Here is a 22,013-nt window from a genome sequence, read left to right on the forward strand (position 1 = left end):
TGATCTTTCTTGTCACCATAGTAATTTTCTATAGTCAAAGTTTTTTTTTCTGTTGTTTGCTCATTTTCTCAGCCTATTACTTGACTCTTTACTCTTGGTTAAAGTAAGGCTCTGCTTCCAGAGTGGAGGGTACACTGTCCCAAGCTTCAGTGGTTTTGTGCAGCTATTTTCAGAGATACTTTTAGGGACCTATAAGTTTTCAGTTCTTTCAAGGTAGTATGATCTGAGGAGAGGTGCTTTCTATTCTCCTGGCCTGTGCTCTGGTCTGAGAGTGACCACATGCATTCTTTTATTTGCCCTGGAACTGTGAGGTGGGTCCCCTCTCCACTGAGGCCACAAGCTCTGGTGTGCTAGTGTTCCTCCTTGCCTAGGACTTCCACCTTGGATTTCAGCCTGGATCTGAGTATGAGCAAAGCAACATAGCCCTGCCTCAGTGCTAGCAAAGAGACCCCTGTAATCTCCTTCTGACCAGGTGTTCAACCCCCTTGCCATCTAAAAGCTGAGATCTCTGGAAGCAGCCTCTGTAGTTTCTGATTCAGTCATTCCCAAGGCCTGCGCCTGCTTTGCTGGGTCTAGGTCTGTGCTGGCACACACTATGCTGGGTTGTGCTGTTGCAGCCTGTGCTAGACTGAACTCCACTCTCACCCAGGTTTGACAGACCTTTCCTGCTGACCTTCTAAGTTGTCTTTGGCATCTGTGGGCTGAGAGGCCTGGAAATCTCTACTGTTGCCAGTGATTCAGTTGCCCTGAGGCCTGCTCCTAGTTTGCTGGGGCCCAGTCTGTGCTGGCACAGCTTGTGCTGGACTGCACTTCTCTCTCACTCTAGTACAATAGACCTTTCCTGCCAAACTTTCAAGTTGTCTTGTGCTGGAAATTTGTTTCACTCCATCTTTTTGTGGGTTCTGCTGCTGTAGAATTTGTTGTCATTTTTTAAAGGTATTTGGAAGGGTTTGGGGGAGAGCTCGGGCAAGTCTCTGCATTTGTTCTGCCATCTTGGCTCCACTTCCCCTAGGGTTTTTCTTAGACCTATCCTCAAAGTAGAAATCACAGGGTCACTCCTAGGCAGGGGTAGAGAGCAAGAGAATAAATCTTTTCTCTCTTTTATGCAAGACATCTTCAAATATTGATGATATTTATGCCTCCCCTCCAGCCTAAACATCTCCCTCTTTCTCAAAAATTTCTTATGTAATATGGGAACCTAGGTGTATCAATGTCACCTCTTAAATTGGGATGCATAGAAATGAACACATTATTCCAGATGTGGCCTGAGCAGTACAATACACAGGATGTGCATTACCTCCTGTTAGTTGACCGTTATGTCATTATTAAATTACATCATTATTAAATGATAGCTCTCTGGGATGACATAGAATTTTTAAAAATTATATTTTACTCTCTTTCCATTCTTGGCTATAATACATTCCCACTTTTCTAATTTGAGAGTTAGGAGGGGAAAAAATCTCTCAAAGCATGGTTCTTTCATGTTCCATGAATGCCATAAAGGCCTGGAATATTTGTTAACTTTTTACATACCATAAGAGAGTTTCCTAAGTGAACATAGATTTAATTTAGAAACTTAGTCAATTCGTGAAAGATGGTGGTGTTGAACTGGTTGAATTATAACCATAATCTGTTGCTGTCAATCCTAGAAAATGTGGGATTCCTGATCAAATGAATCATTTTGTAACTTTTTAATCATGAGGAAGCCAGGTAGTAAAGTGGATGGAGCATTGGGCTTGGAGTCATGAAGAAAGGAATTCAGATCTTGTCTTGAATACTTCCTAGCTATGCAACCAAGTCATTTAACCCCTTTTAGTCTCATTTTTCTCATCTGTAAATTGGACATAATAATTGAACCTACCTCACAGGGTGGTTGTGAGGATCAAATGAGAAAGTGCTATGTAAATATTCAGTTATTATATTGTTATTATTATCTGAAAATAAAATTAAAAATCAAACTCTTAGGGTAACTTAACAATTGTTTAATAACATTTAAAATAGAGTGATGCACTTTTCATATTGAATGCCCACAAATGTTTAAAAATTTAGTAGAATTTTTTCTATATAGAAATATGTTAAATTTAAAGTTTTTGTTTCTTTTGCAATTCCTATATTATAAATTATGTCTTGTTCAAAAATAAAACAAGAGAATGCTAAATATACTTTCTGTAGTCCTAAACTGCCATTTATGCTCCAAAGTATTTAGTGAAAGACGTTTTATATTGGCTTAAAATTTTTACCCAATAAAAATACAAAGACATTAGCAGTACATAGTGGCTTCATTGTGAAACATTCTGCAAGTTCTCACTCACCTTCTGTCTTGGCGTGTACTTTTATATATCACTCATTTGTAAATAGCATAAGTTTATTTTATTTTTTTGGTTTGTTTTTGTGATTTAGGCTTTGGAAACATCTCACCACGTACAGAAGGTGGAAAGATATTCTGTATCATCTATGCCTTACTGGGAATTCCCCTCTTTGGTTTTCTATTGGCTGGAGTTGGAGATCAACTAGGAACTATATTTGGAAAAGGAATTGCCAAAGTAGAAGATACATTTATTGTGAGTATTTAAATATTTTACTATATATATTTGTCACAAAACTTGCAAATGTTTGATGAGGAAAACAAAGTAAACTTAAATGAAGAAATAATTTTATTTTACTATATCTGTGGTAAGTACATTATTTAAAAAAAAACATAAAAAGGTTCAATATCTTACTATATTTTATGACCTAGCATAAGTTTGCAAAGTGGGTGATACCCCCCCGGGGGGGGGTGCATGGAAGTATTCACTGGGCCAGTATTTTTTTTGAAATGATACAAATGTTTTTTTAAAACTGTTAAAGTATTAAAGAAAGTAGATTTCCAGGGGGGCACTGAGTAATTTTATTTTGAAAAGGGGGTGGTAGGCCAAATAAGTTTGGGAACCTCTGAGAGTTTAACTGATTGAGGTTTTATGGCACTTTAAAATCCATGGCACTTGACATATATTCTTTTGTTTTAGTCTCAAAACAACCCATTATGGAAAATTAGGTGAAGAGTCACCTATTTAAATTCCAGATTAAAAAAAAACAACCCTGATTTAGCAATTTTTAAGGCTTTAACAGTGTAACTTAATTTTTCTCAATTTAGAGGAATATTAGGATATTAGGCAACTAGGTGGTGCAGTGAATAGAGTGCTGGGCCTGGAGTCAGGAAGACTCATCTTCCCGAGTTCAAATCTGGCCTCAGACACTTAGTAGCTGTGTGACCTCAGATATGGTTGTTTGTGGACCCTGTTTGCCTCAGTTCCTCATCTGGAGAAGGAAAAGGCAAACCAATCTAGTATCTTTGCCAAGAAAACCTCAAATGGAGTCCTGAAGAATCATGAAATGACTGAACAACAATAACCACAAAAAAAAAATATCGTGCATGAGAGACAGCGTGGCACAGTGGATAGAAAATTGGCTTCAGAGTCGAGAAAACCTGAATTCTAGTCTTGCTGCTGTCACCTAATGACTATGTGATTCTTGGCAAGTCATGACTTTTCAGTGCTGCAGGCAACTCTCTAAGACTAGAAATAAAAGAGCAGATAGTAATCTGCATTGGTAGAGAGAGGACTCTCACTTTGAGTTCCTTACATGAGTAAAAATCATAAATCCAATCCAAAATAAAAATCCAGTTTTACCAGTATGTTCAGTTCAATTGACATTTATTGACTACCATAAAAGGCATTTTTTCAGTTTTTAAAATTTATATTGGCTAATATTTAAATTAGTTTGTATCCTGCTGTACAGTTAGCAAGGGAAGATAGGATAAGGAGTTATCCTGAGAGAGCCAACGTGGTGTTCAAAACTGGATTAGAAGCATTCATGTGAATAATTAAAAATTGCCATTTATGATTATTCCTCTTGCTATAAGTTTATGAGTACCTCAATGGCACGCCATATGATTAACTGCTATTGTTGTCTGAGGACAACATGTTCTTAGATAATACATGACTTCTGTGAGGCAAAGCATTGCCTGCAGGTATCATTGGCAAAGCTAAGAAATTGGCAGGGGAACACTCAAAAAACAAAGGAAGAAAGAAGGATAAAAAGAGTAAGAAAGTAGAAAAGGAGAAAGGGAGGAGTAAGAAAGAAAGAGAGAAGACATATGGGAAAGAAAGGTAAGATTTAAAAGAGGCTTATGGTGAGGTTCATATCCTACTCACAGGTGCCAGTGTCCTAAGTCACAAACCCCTATCTCTTCGTTTCTGCATTTTCATTATGATTTATACAGTTGTATACAAATAGCTATTTTTGATATCATACAGTCAAATCTTGGAGAAGATTTTACTGACTTCCTATTATAGGTATGAGCTTTGTCTTCCTTTTCCCATATTGACAATGACATTTTCACATAGATTCATCCTTAACCTGTTGCCTGTCTCCTCTGTAACAAAAGACATCATTTCATAGAATAACTTCCTTTGTTACAGCCATGAAATTGAGGTAAAAACAAGCCCAGGTGGGAACCAAACTCATATACTTAGGACTAGTATGCACTTAATTGAAACTCTATCTCCCTTCCTCCCTCCTTCTCTTTTTCCCTCTTTCCCTTCTTTCCTTCCTCCTTCCCTCACTCCCCTCCTTCCTTTCTTCCTTCCTCCCTTCTTTCCTATTCATCTTTTAGTCAAGGAAGCTAAATAACCACAAGAACCTATATTTAAGACCTTTGTTTAAGTCAAGCCAAGTAAAGTAAAAAACAAAACAAAACAAAAAACCAACACACTTGTTTATTACGTGTCAGGCACTGCTAAATGCTGGAGATACAAAGAAAGGCAAAAATGTGCCCTACTCTTGTGATCTAAATGGCAGAAACAGCATGCTAAGTGCTATACAAAAGCAATATATAAACAGGATAATTTAGAAGTAATTTCAGAGTGAAAGCACCAGCATTAAAGGAGATGGAAAAGCCTTCTTGCAGAGGATATTTTAGCTGAGACTTGAAGGAAACCAGGGAAGCCAGGAGGTAAAGATAAAGAAGGAGAGAATTCCAGATGTGGAGGACAGCCACAAATGTACAAGGTCAGGAAATACAGTGTCTTCTTATTATCTCATTATGCATAGCAAATATTGAGTACTGGGCTCACTCCTCTCAAATAAAGATACTTCTAGAAAGACACTTACCTCCAATTTGTCTGTAAAATTATACATATATATATATATATATATGTTATTTTTAGTCTAAGCAAAAAAATAATGTAAATGTATAACTCTGAACAATTAAATTAGTTAAATTCTACTAAAATGCTTACTTTGGGGCCATCTACATCACACATGTCTTCTAGGGGTAGAGATAATTGATAATTAATATCACTAAGGGGACAAAGTAACATGGTTACTTGCGGTTATTTTTGCATAGACATATATGTCCAATTTTTCAGGCACGTCAATAATGAAAGTATTCTTTTTCTTTCATGCCCAGAAGTGGAATGTGAGTCAGACCAAAATTCGAATCATCTCAACAATCATCTTCATACTGTTTGGGTGTGTTCTCTTTGTCGCTCTACCTGCAGTCATATTCAAGCACATAGAAGGTTGGAGTGCCCTCGATGCCATTTATTTTGTGGTCATCACATTAACAACCATTGGTTTTGGTGATTATGTTGCAGGTAAGGGTCTTTGTTTCTATTTTTGTTTTCAATGCTCACATCTATTCTTTTCAAGGTTATTTCAGCGGGGTTTGAATGAGAAGAGAGCAAAGACTCTCTTCTTATTGGCTTGGACTGAACATCATGGTAGAATTTAAGAGTATAGCTGTCATGTGACATTAGAGATGGGCGGAAGCATAGTGACTCAACTTCCACTTTGTAAAGGAATTTTAAACTTCTTATTTTACAGTCACACTGTAGGTTTAGGAACTATGGCAGTATCAGTTTTCATTGTTACTCTTTTAAGCAATTCTAACTTAAGAAAGTGTTATGTTACATGATAGTGTTTTTTTTTAAATCTGATTTGACTTTCCTCTTTTACCTGTGCTTCACATAAACATTTTTTCTTTTTCTATTTGCCTTACTGAAAATATATTGTATTTTTCCTATTGTATTTTTGGTTTCACCAATTCTATGATTTTTTAAAATCTAACTCTTGTTTGACTCCCTGTGATATCTATTCATCTTCTACTGTTATCTTTTAAGCCCTCTGCCTTTAGCAGAAATTTTACAAAGTCAGTTTCCCCATTGTTTGGTTCATAGTTTGACTGAATATTATGGCTGGAAGGCACCATGGAGATTATTTAGTCCAAACCATCTTTGGAGAGATGAGAAACCTTCTTCTCAGAGAGGTGACATGTTTGAGTAGTAGCCAAAGCTGGATTTTAATCCAGGACTTCTTACCCTAAGGCTAAAGGGACAAAATTCTTTCTCTTCCATCATGCTGCCTTTCTAGGATGAATTGCGAAACACATTTTCATTTTTTCTTTTTTTTTCTGTAACTCAGTGTTTTCCTTTTTTGAATCAATATAGGGAACACTGGAACTCCCTCTACCAAGTCAGATCAGCACCTTTTCTATAGTCTATAATCTTAGTGAGCTGCCTAGGAATGAGGGAAAGAGAAGTGTCTGTGCTGAGGTTACCTTCTTTGGCCAGGGTCACATATCCAATGCGTCACAGGCAGGATCTGAACACAGCTTTTCCTGTCTTTGAGGCCAATCTTCTAATCATTATGCCTCACAGCCTTTCTTCACTTTGATCAAATACTCTAAAATTATCTTTATGGTTTAAAATACCAAAGCAATTCTTAATTATTCAGAAGATGATTATCTAGCCTAGATAACAATGTGTGTTTTTTATTTATACTCTGATTTCACCTTGATCCTTCCTTTGGCATTTTTATTACTTAACACATCCACAAGAAGGTAAGAAGGGGAGAAAAAGGAAGAGAAAATCCATCATTCAATTGGTTTCATTTGAGAAATAGGTCAAACCATGGATAAAATGAGATTTAGGGGTTATCTATGAATTTCACTTTTCTATTTTTCCCTTTCCTTGTGTTCCTTCTCTTAAAGTCGAACATAAGACTATTAGAGTTATTTGTGTATGCTCTGCCTCAAAATTTACCTAACTGAAGAGACTGAAAAAAAATGATTCTGTGGTAAGATCACCAAAATTTCTCTGTAAAAATTATGTTTTCTGTGTACTCTTTAGTTTAAACATTTTCTTTCCCCAAAAGTATTTTTTTTAAAAAAGAAAATGGTTTTTGATATGACCAAGAAGTTTTGTAATTCCAAGATCTGTGTTGTTTGGGAGGTATGTGGAAAAGTTATGATTGTTTAGGAGCAAAGAGTATGCAAATTCTTAGTATATATCATTGTATACATGATTGGAGGGAGCAAGAATGAGATCTTTTCAGAAGGAAATATAGAATAAAATGGTTGAGAGACCTTCTGATTTAAGACTGCCATAGGGGTTTATGCTCCTGGCACACATATGCACTGTGTGACTGTAATTGTTGTATTCTCTATTCCTACTGGATAGAAAGCAGGAAAACTAGAGATAGCAATTAGTGCAGAGAACCAGAGAACAGATGTTAGCTTTCTCTTTCCACTTGGCTACTCTTTCTCATGTTATTTGAGACAAGTAGAGTCTGAGAAGTGAGGCAGTGAGAATTCTGAACACTGTTGACTAAGAAAGCCTGTGGCAATCAGAAAGCTGGACCTAAGAATTTATAACTAGCTACTGGCAAAAGCTACTAGGGATTTTTAACTCCACTGTACTGAAATTTTGGAACCTGTTCACAAGCTCCAGGACAGATCTCACATCAAGATAAGGATTTTGAGTTAGAAAGAGGTGCTCTAACCATGTCTGGGGATAAAACCAGGGTTATATTAATCAGATTGATAGCAGTTATAGATCGAAGAGAAAGGTACTGCATTGTACCTAAGCATTTATCTCTTCCAGGGGTGGGGAACCTGAGCCTTTGAGGCTACATGTGGCCCTCTAGATCCTCAAATATGACTCTTTGACTGAATCCAAACTTCATAGAACAAATTCTAGGATGTATATAGTCATGTATGTATATGTATACTTGTATATATATATGTATATGTATGTATATGTATACATGTATATATATGCTCTATACTGTGTATACATATATACACTCTCATATGTATATACTATTTAAATATTTATTTAAAATTTTAACATTTTATGTAAATTTATTTAAATAGCATATATGTATTTTTAAAAGCAATACATTTTTATTATATAATTTTACATGATGCATGTAATATATATGTTTCATATGTTTGTGTATATTTATGTTATATATATATGAAATCTTTTCAAACTGGTGCTTAGTAACAAAGATTGGGTTCAGCTGATTTAATTAAGAGCATTTAATAAATTCACAAAGGTCATGCTTGTTTGGAACACAAGACAGGAGGGTCATCTTTACTCATCTCTTGTTAGCTTATCCTAATTGCAGAATAAATAAGGAAGAAGAAAAGGTCTCCTGATTGTTTAATTAGCTAATCCGAAAACAGAAGTAGCAGGTACTTAATAGCTTCTCATTTATCCTTTTTTATCTCATTTCTATAATTGAATATATATCAAATGGGCCATTCATTATGAAAATCATCATATTTATATGAAAATAATATTTCTATTTGTAAGAAAACATGTTATAGCTGTTTAATGGAAAATATCATAGTAGAAACTCATAACAGAGTCTGAAAAAAGAATGTGTCAGAATAAAGAACTAAATGTCATCCATCCTTTAGAAGGTACCAAATTTAACATGATCAAAGAAATCAGGAAATATAAAAAGTGTTTTATAAGGGCAAAAAGTTCTTTTTTCAAGCCACAAAGGGTGTCCTTTCATGAAAGGGTAAAGCAACATTGGTAACCATAAATGGAGTCTAAATTAAAATACTTGTAAAGAAAGGAATATATTATTTGAACATGAACAGTTTAAAAATAGAGTAGTATGCATAACAGCCAGATGATAAAACATTAACACCTCCCTCTTTAGTGAGTTATTTTAACAATACAAGCACCTTGAAGTAGATAAGATGTTTGAGTCAGACGAACTGGCTGTTATGTGGGACTCTATATATGAAGATGAGACCATAAATAAGGTGAACTGAAACATTACTTCAACATACTTTAATTCAGAAATGTGAACAAAAATGTTGCTCATCTTATACTGCAGAAACTATAAATCCTATATTTTAGCATAAGCAAGAGAGCCTGCTAACATAAATACTTATGAAGGTGAAAATTCACCTTTAGTTACCAATTCACCATAATAATAAAAAAGTTTTAATTTAATTTGGAGATTTGTAAGAAAATAGATTGAGAACTGGAAGTGACATCAGAAGTCATCTAATCCTACCCTTTTATTTTGTAGATGAACCGAGACCTGGGGAAGGCTACTGCCTTGCCAAAAGTCACATTTTACATGCCATGTTTGAATCTGGATCCTCTGTCTCCAAACTTTGTGCTTTGCCCACTGTATCTTGCTGAGTTCCTCTTCATAGAATTTCTCTACCTCTTTATCCTCTGCAACAGCTGTTGGAACACAAGCAGTGACTTGTTGATGGGGGTATTTTTGATGATTCTCCTCATAGCATTGCAATCAATGCTAGATTACTAATTGTTCCATGAAATGGTATTTCTTGCTGCCTTTGGATGCCCAATAAAACCTACCCTACCAATCTTTACTTACTTCTCTCAGAGGAATATGTGGATATCATTTTCATTTAGCCAAAATTTCCTTATAACTTTGTTTTGTTTATAGCAGAAATGTCAAAGTTAGAAACTCCATTAGTATGGCAACTTGTTGATAATTGGACAAGCGTCCCATATCTATAGTACCAAGAATTAAATCAATGTCTAAAAAATTTAGGCATTTAGAGAGGTGGTCTAAAAATGGTGTGATTGTAAAACTGACATTTTTTTTCTTTATCAGCCTGCTACTATCTCTATTAGGGATCCTCACAGGATCAAGGCCGATTTTGTATTTTTTTCTTTGAGTAACCATTGCCCAAAGTCTCATCACCTAATGACCAGCCTACTGGAGGTAGGCCTCTTTTTGCTTACATAAATAGGCTCTTCATTAAAAACTTTTTAAAAAGTGTATTAAAACCTTCTAGAGCTTGTGTTCTACTCCAGCAGCCTTTGAGAATCCAAACAACTCTGGAATATCCGAGGACTAAATTTAAACCTAAGAGAATGAATAGGGTCTGTGAGGTATTTAGCAGTTCCTAGTTTCATAGATTTCCCCTTCTTCATCATATTGCATAAATTTTAACTGGGAAGTGACAATTAAGAATGGGAAAATATACTTTTCTGAGATTGAAATCCACAAAACATTGTGGGCTGACTGTTTTACCCAAACACAGACCTTAAGTGATTAAGTTAATTTACCCTTCTCAAAATGTGACATCCTGTTTATAAGAAAGAAGACATAAAAAGTCACCTTGATCATGAACTAACTTTTCTAAAACGGAATCTTGGTGGACATATGTGTTAAGTGGCTCATGAGTACTTGGAGGAAACTTTCCTAAGCATTGGTTTTGAAAAAAAAAAGTTCTTGGGGAAAATATCCTTTTGGTTTTACTGAAATGGAAATATTTGAAAAACAGAATTACCTGGTGAACCTAATTTGCATCCATTTTCCATACAAACTTCCAAGTCAGCGCTTTGAATTTTCAAACATGTTTTCCCATGAGCATTGTAAGCATAGATCATCCACCATAAGATACTGCTGCTGCTGGCATCCCTTCTCCCTGGAATGGCTGAGCAAATGGAGACCATCACCTTTATCTGTAAGAGTTTGAAGGTTCTCTTATTTGCCTTGCAAAATATCTTTTCTTCATTGCCTCTGTATAGTAGAGTTTTATTTGTGGCTAGGGTAATGCTTCAATGTAAAACTTTCTTTATTGTTATGCTTTCATTAAACATGTGGTACTACCTGTATGTATAAGATTAAGAAGTGGTATGACCACTTGAAATTTCCATGTCAAATGGAATAGGTTACTTGAATTTATGCAACAAAAGCCTAGCTCAAATTGGGGCAAATTCATTTATCTATGTGCATGTGGAGTCTAATGTGTTGATGCAGACAACTATATGATGGGGGTGGATGGATGTAAAGAAACAGCAACACAAAGGACAATTGCTCGATTGTTCCAGGAAAGGATGGTTGGTCACCCAGAGAGTCTGAGTCCTTGGTAGTGATAATTGGCCTGGGAATAGGACAACCCAGTGATGGACCTTTGGTGAGGTGGAGCAGAGGCTGGCAGTTAACATTCCTTTGGAGGACCATGAAGCAAGGAATTGTGGAAAACATGAATCCACCCACCTAATGAGAAAATATACCTTATCCTTCTTTTCTTTTGGAATTCTCCATGTGTGCCCTGGAACAAAACTCTTTTCATGTCATTCCATTGATAGGTCTGTATATAACAGATAAAACAATATGTAGATATAACTTTTATAAATTCAATTTAACATTTATTAAGCACTCATTCATGTAGGTGTCTGGGATACAAAAATGCAAAATGACAATACCTGTCCTCAAAGAGCTTACAGTTTAAAAGGGGGGATGGGATATACACATACCTAAATATGCTATAATATTATAACTGACTTGGAGAAGTCAATCAGAGAAGAACGAAACATCAGAGAAAAAGGGCTCATTTCTAATGGAGGGTAGACTTGCCAACCCGTTGTTGTTTTACTAGGCTCGCTAGTATTTTTTCACAGAAGCTGGTTGCTTCTCATTAATACCCTATTTTGTATCTCTTGAGTTTTTGTCATTGTACTTGCTATTAAAACCGTTAGTTTTAATTCTGGCAAGCTCTGCTAGCAGGTATCAGGGAAAATTTCATGAATGATCTGACTTTGAAGCTGGGCTTGAAGGAAGAAAAGGATTTCAAAGGGCAGAACTAGGATAAGAAAAAACAGGATGAAGCTAGTACCTCATTAGGTTAGAATATAGAAAAATAAAGGAAAGTGAGATACTCTGGAGTGATCAGCAGTAGGCATGATAGCCATGCTGTATAGGGTCTCAAATGCCAAGATGTTTATATTTTATCTTTTAAGTATCTGGAATTTCCGAATGTCACAAGTTAATAAATTCAGAGCTTGAAGAGATATCATAAGCCATCTAGTTCAGCCCCTCATTTCAGATTCTAATACCACATTGCAATAATTAGCTCATTTAAGCCTAACATGCAATATAATAATAACCCCTAAGGTCCACTTGGTTTCATTTTTTTCAACGTTAGGGAATTTATTTTATATGAAAAGTTCTGAGTTTAGTCATAATCTTAAGGAGCCCCCAGTTGGAAAATTCTTAATACTTAGCCAGAAATCAGGCTCTTTGCCTAACCTTACATTTGTATCTATCTCTAGTTAGCCTCTCTGTGGGCAGCTAGGTGGTACAGTGAATAGAGGATCACATGTGGAGCCAGGAAAACCTGAGTTCATACCTGGCCTCAGATATATGCTACCTGGGTGATGCTGGATAAGTCACTTAACTTCTCTTTGCCTCACTTTTCTCACCTGTAAATTAAGGATAATAATGGCACCTAACTTCATGGTTGTTGTGAGGAACAAATGAGATAATGATTATAAAACATTTAGCTTAGTACCTGTCCTGTATTCAGTGCTATATTAGCTATAGGCTATTATGAAGTAAAATTCGGTTTACTAGACTGTTTTGATAACAAAGCAGCAGATTATGTTATAGTGGATAGACAGGCATCAGAAGGGGCTCTGGGACTCTGAATCTACATTCCAGTTCCTCCTTATGACCTAGCAATAAACTTTGGAGGGTCCTGATGGAAACCAAAGCTCCTAGAGCTCATGCTTTCCATTCAGTAAATGCTAGACTTACTATCACTGTCAAGGTACTGCGATTGCTTCTCATTGTGATTAGTGGAGAGGGAGGTCCCAATGGGAGGCTCTGGCATAACATGATTCTTCCCTCTTGCATGTGAATTTGAGCTCTTGAGGTCCTATTTCCAATGAGTAACAGGTACTTTGCATTCTCTCTGGCTCAACATCTGGGGCATAGATGTATAATTGATCCTCCATAATGCCTGTGTATCATAAAACTACTCCAGGGCAGGAACTAGACATCGTCACATATTATGACCAAAAACAACTTCCTAATGATCATATTATTCCTCTACCCAAGACCCTTCAGTGACTCCCCAATACAAGTAGGATAAATTGTAAACCCTTTATCCTAGAACTTAAGCGCCTGCACAACGTGATTCCCACTAGCATTACCAGGTTAATTTCACATGATGATGTGAATATTTGATGCCTGATTGTTTCAGCCCAGAACCAGCTAGTCAATCTGAGAGAAATTACTTTGTGCCTTTGATAAAGCTGCTTTTGTCCTAAAAATGCATCTAGAAATCAACTTTCCATTTCCCACCTCTGAGAATTTGCTCAAGCCATCCGCCATGGCCAGTAAATATCAGAAGAAGGATTTGAATCAAAGTCTGGCAGCTCTCTTCCACCACTCCATGCTGCCTCTCACCTGGCGTATAGTAGGTGTTTACTAAGTGTTTTTTGAATTGAATTGCTGACTATACGTGAAACATAGAATGGTTCAGTGCAGGTATAACTACCCCGTATTTTATATGTGGGTCACTGTGACTCCTACTTTAGAGCTTTCTTTCAATTGCATGGAGTTATTTATTTGACCCCTAACCTACGAAGCCTTCTCTGAGTTCCCAGTCAAGAAAGTTCTTTCCCTTCCAACCTCACCCAACACTTTGTTTTGCAGTGCTCTAATGCACATATATTATGATCTAGTATATTATTTAGGTTTGTGACTCCTCACTTTCTTCCAGATGGTCAGCTCTGTGAGGACAGTGTCTTATCCAAACTTTATATTTTCCCAAGTATTTAGTGTAATGTATTGCATACAGTAATTCATAATGCTTATTTAATCCATTAATTAAATAGAAGTATGCCAAGATTTTTTTTAAAAATCCATAGCTATAAATACAAAGAATTGGGCTAGTTAGGTGACATTTAATGGAAGAGATAAGAAGAGAATAGGAAGAAGGAATAAAAGAAACTATTCCAGACAGTAGGGACAACACGAAGAAGGAGACAGACAGGAATTATCATGACACGCCTTCCCAGGGACATAATTAACTATGCATTTGTCACCCTAATCAAATTAAAACCATTAAGAATGGTTATCATAGGGGCAGCTAAGTGTCAAAGTGAGTAGATCACCAGCCTTGGAGTCGAGTCAGGAGGACCTGAGTTCAAATGTGGCCTCAGACACTTGACACACTTACTAGCTGTGTGACCCTGGGCAAGTCACTTAACCCCAATTGCCCTGCCTTCCCCAATTCAAAAAAACAAACAAACAACAAAAAAGAATGGCTATCATTACTTGCCAAGCATATCAAGAGGGTCAAAATGTTCATTGACTGGAAAATGATTAAACCAGTTTGGTTCATGAATATAATCAAATATTACTGTAAAATAAAATGATGAACAAGAATAATATAAAGGACAAGAGAACTTATATGACATGATGCAAAGTGAAGTAAGCAGAACAAGGAAAATGTACAAAATGACTAAAACAATAACAGAAAATAAAAAAGAAAACCCAGACCGAACACTATATATAATTGCCAAGTTCGGCCCCAAAGAAGAAATAAGAAATTGCATCTTCTTCCCTTCTCTGCAAAGGTAGGGGAACTATGGGTGTGGAATATTAAACAAACTGTCCAGCTTGGCAGATGTGATAGTTTTGTTGATCTACCTTTTTATTTATCTTTCTTATTCTTTGTGGCAGGGGTGGTTTGCTGGAGAGGCCAATGGGAAGAATGCAAATGGATATAAAAGGCAAAAGATACTCATAAATATTTAAGATAAACACAGAAATGAAGGAATGAACAAAAGATTGACCAACAGTTTTGCAAGCTAAACCGTGTAATTAGTAGGCCAGTCTGGGAAATTACTTTGTGCTTTTCATCAAGATAGGTTTTTCCCCCTAAAAGTGTAAGCTTCTACTAAGTTAAAAAAAACACTTTAGTATATCTGCAACATGGAAAAATAAAGGTTAAGAAAGTGAACGTGACAACTAAAGATGACATTTATATAACTGACAACATTGAAACAAGGACTAGTTAGAATGATCAAAGAAAGGAACAATTCAAAATTCTTAGGTCAGATATTTTCCATCTTTGAAATCAAATCATCCCAGATTTTCATTAATTCATCATTTTCTTTAGTTTTTTTTTTCCTCCAGGCTTTTCTCTAGTGACTGGACTCTCATTTGTTTGTAAATTTGCTTGTAAAGCTAGGGTCTCAGCTTTCCCTTTGCTTTGAACCTGGGCAATTTCTTCATTTGCTGGGTTTAGCTATGGGGCAGCCAGGTGGCACAGTGAATAGAATACTGGCCCTGGAGTCAGGAGGACTGAAATTCAAATCCAGCCTCAGACACTTGACACTAGCTGTGTGATCTGGGGCAAGTCACTTAATGCCAATTGCTTTACCTTCCCTCCTCCAGAAAAAATGCATCCTTCTTCCTCACCACCTCATCCTTTCTTAATTTCTCCAGTGTGTCCACCTGGAATCAAGACATTAATATGAAAGGCCGAAGTAGTGTGTGTGTGTGTGTGTGTGTGTGTGTGTGTGTGTGTGAGAGAGAGAGAGAGAGAGAGAGAGAGAGAGAGAGAGAGAGAGAGAGAGAGAATTTAAACTGGTAAGTAATTAAAGCACAACAGAAATGCTAGGGAAGTAGCACAACCTTCATAATTCCTGGATTATCTTTAATTAGCTTGCCTTCAATTAGCAGAGGCCACCAATTAATTCCCCCAAAAAGTTCTATGTTAAATCAGTTGTGTGCTGTTCTTAGTAATTAAGCAACCTTAACTAATTGAACAATAAAGGACAAATTTGGTCTAGAAGACAATGCATTTAATAGGATTTCTGGAGATACAAATCCCACCTTCACCTCTCCAACTACTTATCTTTGGGACTCTACCCTAGGGGAAGCAGAACAGCCTAAGGGAAAAAAAGTAGGAGAGATAAGTCAAAGACCACCTGTATTTCGATCCTAGCCCTAACATTTAATAGCCATGTAAATTTAGGCAATTCACTTAACCTCTCTCAGCCTCAGTTTACCCCAGTTTAAGATGGGGAAAGTAATTATACCACCTCCTTCACAGTCTTTTTATGATTATTATTGGAAAATGAATTTGTAAATCCATGTGGCTGGCCTTAGCACATCCTAGTTGCCAAATTGACCTTGCCTGCACTATCATGCTTCAGCTCTTGTCAAATTTGATGGTCTTCCCTCAGTCCTTATCCTTCTCAAGCTCTCTGCCGCATCTAACAACACTACATACCATTTTTCTCTCCTGGATCTCTTCCTACCCAGCTGATCACTTTTTCCCAGTCTTCTTTTCTGACTCCATCATCCATGATGCTCCCTAACTTTGGGTGCCTCTCAAGTCTGTCTTGGACCATCTTCTCTTCTCTCACTACACTCTCTTGGTGACCTTATTAATTCCAATAAGTTAAATTATCATCTGAAATGAACAGGAGGCTAAAAGCTTTGGAGAATGGAAAGGGTATGATAAAACTGACAGTTCAATTAAGTTTAATTAAATCCAGCAGGCTTTCTTTATGTACCAGACAATACCCATTATGTACCAGGGAATTAATTATGCATTAGGGATACATAAAAAATAAAAACTGAGACAGCCCCTGTCCTCAAAGAGTTTACATTTCATTACCAGAATTAGGATAGTTAGAAAGAAGAGTCCATTAGTCAGATTTTTTTTCTCTAGTAGTCTCCTGTTGTATTAGTGATATGGATGGATGAATGGATCCATTAATAAATGTTATTAGTAATACAAATAATAAAAAGGCAATTTAAGACATTCATAAATTACCTGGGATGCTTAATGCATGCACCATGGATTTATTTTTGTTCCATTTTGTTTTCCCATTACAGGAGGATCAGATATTGAGTACTTAGATATTTACAAGCCAGTGGTGTGGTTTTGGATCCTGGTAGGGCTCGCTTACTTTGCTGCTGTCCTGAGCATGATTGGGGACTGGCTTCGTGTTATATCAAAAAAGACAAAGGAAGAGGTAAGAATTATACAGTGTGCAAACACACTTCTTTTTCAAAGCTTATACAAATGAACCATATATGTTTACTTTTGTTGAGTCAAAGCATATCTAATGCCATTTGTAATTATAGCAAGTTCATTTCCTTTACAATTAGTTTTGTTTTTTACCTTGAGGTTTTCAAGTCAACTCAGAGTGTATTTGGTAAAAGTAAATATGCAGAAATACATACAACACATCTTTCTCTGTGTTGAAATTCTAAAAGCAACATGGTATTATTAAGGTATATGATGTGTCACAATTCAATTTTCTGGTTATCTGCTATGTTATTTATTTCTATGTTTTTGGCTTGTATGTACTTGTATTAAGCATTGGCTATTATGATAGGCTGCACTGTGGATAGAGAACTGGGCTCTGAGCCAGGAAGATGTAAATTCAAGTCTTGGCCCTGGCATAGACAGGCTCTGTGAACAGCTCAGCACTTTAGGCAACTCTCTTAAGTCTTTAAGTGGAAAAGAAGATGCCACACTGCATGAACTTCTTCATTGCCAGCAGTTTCTTGTACCAGTGAAAACACAGGTCCATGCTTCTTCCTGTGTATATGTGAATATATGTATATATAGCCACTCTACATTTTACAAAAAGATTATATTCCAAAACTTCAATTGAAACTTGGAACTTAGACATTTTCCCAGAGAAATAATGTTATAAATGATGGTTAGGTACTCAGGACAGTTCCCAAAGCCCAAGGAATCTGTCATAGGTAGGGGTGTGCTGAAACCAGCTCTAAGTGGTTTGTGAAACTTAGTGTTAATTTTTCAATGTGGGCATTTATAACTCAGAAAACACCGGTTGCTGCAAATCAGGGTTTGATGTATTGTTTTGTTGCTTATCTATACTTCATAATGTGTTAATAATGCAGATTAAATTTTAAAAATGTATGCATATTTTCTTTTTTCCCAAATATCCCCATTTTTCTCTCATTGACCCTAACTTGACATAGAAGGGCAGAATCCTCTTGACTCTCTCAGCTCCAAGCCAGCAATGATGTTTGGGGAAAGGATTCCATCAAGGCAAGAAATGGGGGAGGATGACAGGGTCTGGGGAATAAGAAACTGTAGGAGTGGGGTTAATGGGACTCCTGCTGGTAATTCCCCTGGAAAAAAAAATCGGTCCCAACTAGTTTTCCAGTCATCCCATTTCTTTTCTTTTCAAGTATTAGCTTTCCCTTTTACTATTATCTACTGTTTCTTCTGGCCAAGGCTTCTTATTCTTCCTGGACAATTGTGGTATACATTGTATTCTCATACTCAGGACAGTTTGAGGTTTTATGAGAATTATTCTTTAAACCTCAGGTAAACACTTAGAAATATACTCATTATAATATCCACTTTCTCTTTCTTATTTCTGTTACCTTAGACCCAAGAGGGGTGGGGGAGAAAGAGAGAGAGAGAGAGAAAGAGAGAGAGAGAGAGAGAGAGAGAGAGAGAGATTGATTTAGGCAAAGAAATTTGAGAAGGATTGATTTCTTGTGGGTAGGAGTATGAATTAAGGGAGCTAGATGGCACATGAATAGAATGCATCAGGAAAACTCATCCTCCTGAGTTCAAATTTGGCCTCAGACACATACTGGTTGTATGACCTTGGGTAAGCCACTTGACCCTGTTTTCCTCAGTTTCCTCATCTGTAAAATGAGCTGGAAGAAAAAAAATTTTTACTACTGTAAACCCCAAATAGGGTCACAAAAATTCAGATATGACTGAAAAATGACTAAACCAAGCAGAAATTAAGGAAGACTTCATGGCAGAGGCATCATCTGGAAAGGGCCTTAAAGAGAAGGAAGGATTTTAACAAATGAAAGTGAGGGTGGATTCCATTCCAGGTATGAGGAAAAGCATAAGCAAAGGAACAGCCACAGATGGCAGGAAATAGGTTAATCATGCCTGATTGGAATATAGAATTAATGGGAAAAAATAGTGTGAGATATGTAACCAGACAAGGAGGTTGGATCCAGCTTATGGAGGGTATTGGCTAGCCATAAGCACACACTTTATTCAGAAAACAATAGGGAAACAGGAGGTTTTTGTGTAGAGGAGAGATATGAGTATAGTGGTATATTTGGAAGATTAATTGTAAATGCTTACGGAGGATGGATAGGAATGGAGATAGATAGGAAACAGGAAGACTTGTTAGGATCTAGAGAAGAAGAAATGGTGCCTGTACTAGGTGAGTGGAGAGGTGGTACCTCTTGTAAGAAATATCATGGAGGCAGAAATTTAGAAAAATTTAGCAAAGGATTGAATGTGTGGGGTGAGGAGAAAAGAATCATACCTAAACTAAAGATTTCAAATATGGAGGACTTAGAAAATGGTTTTGCCATTAGTACAAATAATGAAGTTTGGGGGATGAGCGTATTTGATGCAAGATGGAAGCATGGCAGCACAGTAGCATAGGGAGAAGACTGACTCTGACGTTACATTCTGTGTGACTTTTGGTAAACCACTGAAACCTCTCTGGGCTTCACTTTTTGAAATTGGCCAGGAGTAGATAGTTTCTGAGGCCACTTCCAGCTCTAACTCTATGATCCTCCAATCTTATACTGATTTTGAGATTCCTGAGTGATGTTCAGCAGCAAATTTGAAATTTGCTACTGGATGTCCAGATGAGGGGATATATGTGGAGATTGATTTGGGAGGTGATGATCGAAGCCACAGGAGTAGATGAGACCACCAAGGGAGAGTATAGAAGTAAAGGAAAAGAGATCTAAAAAGAACAGTTGAGGAATACTTATATTCAAGGGGTGAGAAGAAGGCGAGGAATCACAGAAGTCAAGGGAGAAATGGTTATCAGGGTGGGGGATACTCTTTTTGTCAAAGATATAGTATGGTCTCATGAAGAGGTCACAGTAGACTAGCTGTATTTCCTTTTGTGACAGGGTTACTAGCCTATTAAGTTAAGGGAATATTATAGATTACAGATATAATTTACATATGTATGTTAAACTTACTAAGTTTGCAGTATAGCTCAGGTGTGGTCCCCATACCTTCAGGCCAATGGAGCATGAGAATGGGGTGCTAATATGACACACATAACCCTCCTGCTCTTCTCTCTTTCTGGGTAGAATCACCTCTGACCTGTGTGCATTTGGGCTGGTTTCCCCTACCCCCACCCAATTCAATGGCCGGCCATGTTCATTCTCTCTCAGAGTCCTAGAGGCAATGTTGGTGTGTGTGTGTGTGTGTGTGTGTGTGTGTGTGTGTGTGTGTGTGTGTGTGTTCTCCTACTTGTCCCTGTAGTTCCTGAACTAGTGTATTTCCCAGTAGACAAAATTAGTCACCATGACACCATTAACTCTTGAACATAAAGCTGAATAATAAAGAAAAAGCAAAAATGATCACACATTTACTCAATAGAAAGCAAAAGCAGGTATAAGCAAAGCACCACAGTCTGCCTACAAACTTGGTTCACACTCAACCACCAATGTATACAGTGTTTCTTAGAGGAGAGTGGGCACACACTTAAATCTATAAGCAAGCCCATGGGCCTAGAACAACTCACAGCTTTGGACTGCAGGCATCGAGGTCCTTGGTCCTGTCAGGAACAATCTACCCTTCACAAAAATCACTTTTCTGTTGCTGTTCCTCCCTTCTGGTTCTCACTACATTCCTGCTTGGCAAAGCCTCTCCTCCTCTGCTTTCAAGCTAATGAACCAGACTCTTTTAGCTCACAATCATTCTTAACCATGACACTGAAAAAAAAATATTACACCCTCTCAGTGACAAGATGTTCCCTTTGGTGAGAGAACTTCTAAACTGCTCAGATCCGCAAATAGCAGAGAATTCTTTGTCCAATCAATGCCATGTTTCTGCTGACAGCAAAACACAGCTCACAGCAAAACAATCACAGAACTTGGTCTTTCCCCCTGTGTATTTTCCTCTTCATCCAGAAAGGGCCTGTTGCCCTCTACTATATAGAGAGCTTTCCCTTCTCTCAGGATAAAAATGACACTCAAAAACAGTAAGTCCTGAAAGCTCTTTACATAGCAGCAAGATTCAGCTCTTTTCCAATGAATTTCTGATAGCTGTTGTTATCATTCAGTAGTTTCAGTTGTGTCTGACTCTCCATGACCTTATTAGGGGTTTTCTTGGCTGAGATACTGGAGTGGTTTGTCATTTCCTTCTCCAGCTCATTTTATAGGTGAAGAACTGGGAGGCAAACAGGGTAAAATGACTTGCCAAGGGTCACACAGCTAGTAAGTGTCGGAGGCCAGATTTGAACTCAGGAAGATGAGTTTTCCTGACTTCAGGCCCAGCACTCCATCTACTGTGTCATCTAGCTGCCCTTTTCCAATGGCTACCCTGGGCTTTCTCCAGCCAGTTGACAAAGCAATGTTGCTCTTCCAACCAGCAAGTTCCCGACAAAGCAATTGAAAACTCTGTTGTCTCAACTGGCAACCTTTAATGCCTTCTGTCCCCAATTTCTTGTTAAGACCTACTTGTTCAGCTTATATTCCTGCTTATTATTCTATCTCATCCTATAGGTTCTTCTCAAAATGTATTCTGTCTGGCTTCCTATATCTTCCACTGACTCAAATGAGAGTCTCTTGATAGTCAGTGATTGATTCTTATATTAGGAGATAAAAATTTTTAAAAATCAATTTTTTGTCAGGTCTGGACCCCAAATTTATATAAGCTTTCTATAATTCCCTAATAGTTATATTACCTACAATTTTGTCTCTGAGCCTTTAGAATAAGTCACAAGAAATGGGTTGATGGGCCAAAGTGCCTTGTAGCCACATTACTTTCATTCTCTGCCTTCAGATAAGTCCCATTAATACATTCATCTGAAAGGCAATTGTCTATCTGGTCTTCAGAACAGCCTGTGTCTCTCCTTAACATTTTATCTGAGAGACTACTTTTC

The 22,013-nt window shown here is 37.1% G+C and overlaps 1 protein-coding gene across 2 annotated transcripts in view; it reads left to right on the forward strand.

Moving 5' to 3' along the window:
• KCNK2 (potassium two pore domain channel subfamily K member 2) overlaps nucleotides 1-22,013 on the forward strand; it is a 222,548-nt gene that overhangs the window by 141,783 nt on the left and 58,752 nt on the right. For both annotated transcript variants that reach the window (XM_036756312.1, XM_036756313.1), the window contains exons 4-6: nucleotides 2,401-2,561; nucleotides 5,450-5,636; nucleotides 16,975-17,114. In XM_036756312.1, coding sequence (XP_036612207.1) covers nucleotides 2,401-2,561; nucleotides 5,450-5,636; nucleotides 16,975-17,114 — 488 coding nt within the window. The remainder of the gene's footprint in view (nucleotides 1-2,400; nucleotides 2,562-5,449; nucleotides 5,637-16,974; nucleotides 17,115-22,013) is intronic.

This window comes from Trichosurus vulpecula, chromosome 4 (assembly GCF_011100635.1).
Source record: "Trichosurus vulpecula isolate mTriVul1 chromosome 4, mTriVul1.pri, whole genome shotgun sequence".
Classification (NCBI taxonomy): domain Eukaryota; kingdom Metazoa; phylum Chordata; class Mammalia; order Diprotodontia; family Phalangeridae; genus Trichosurus; species Trichosurus vulpecula.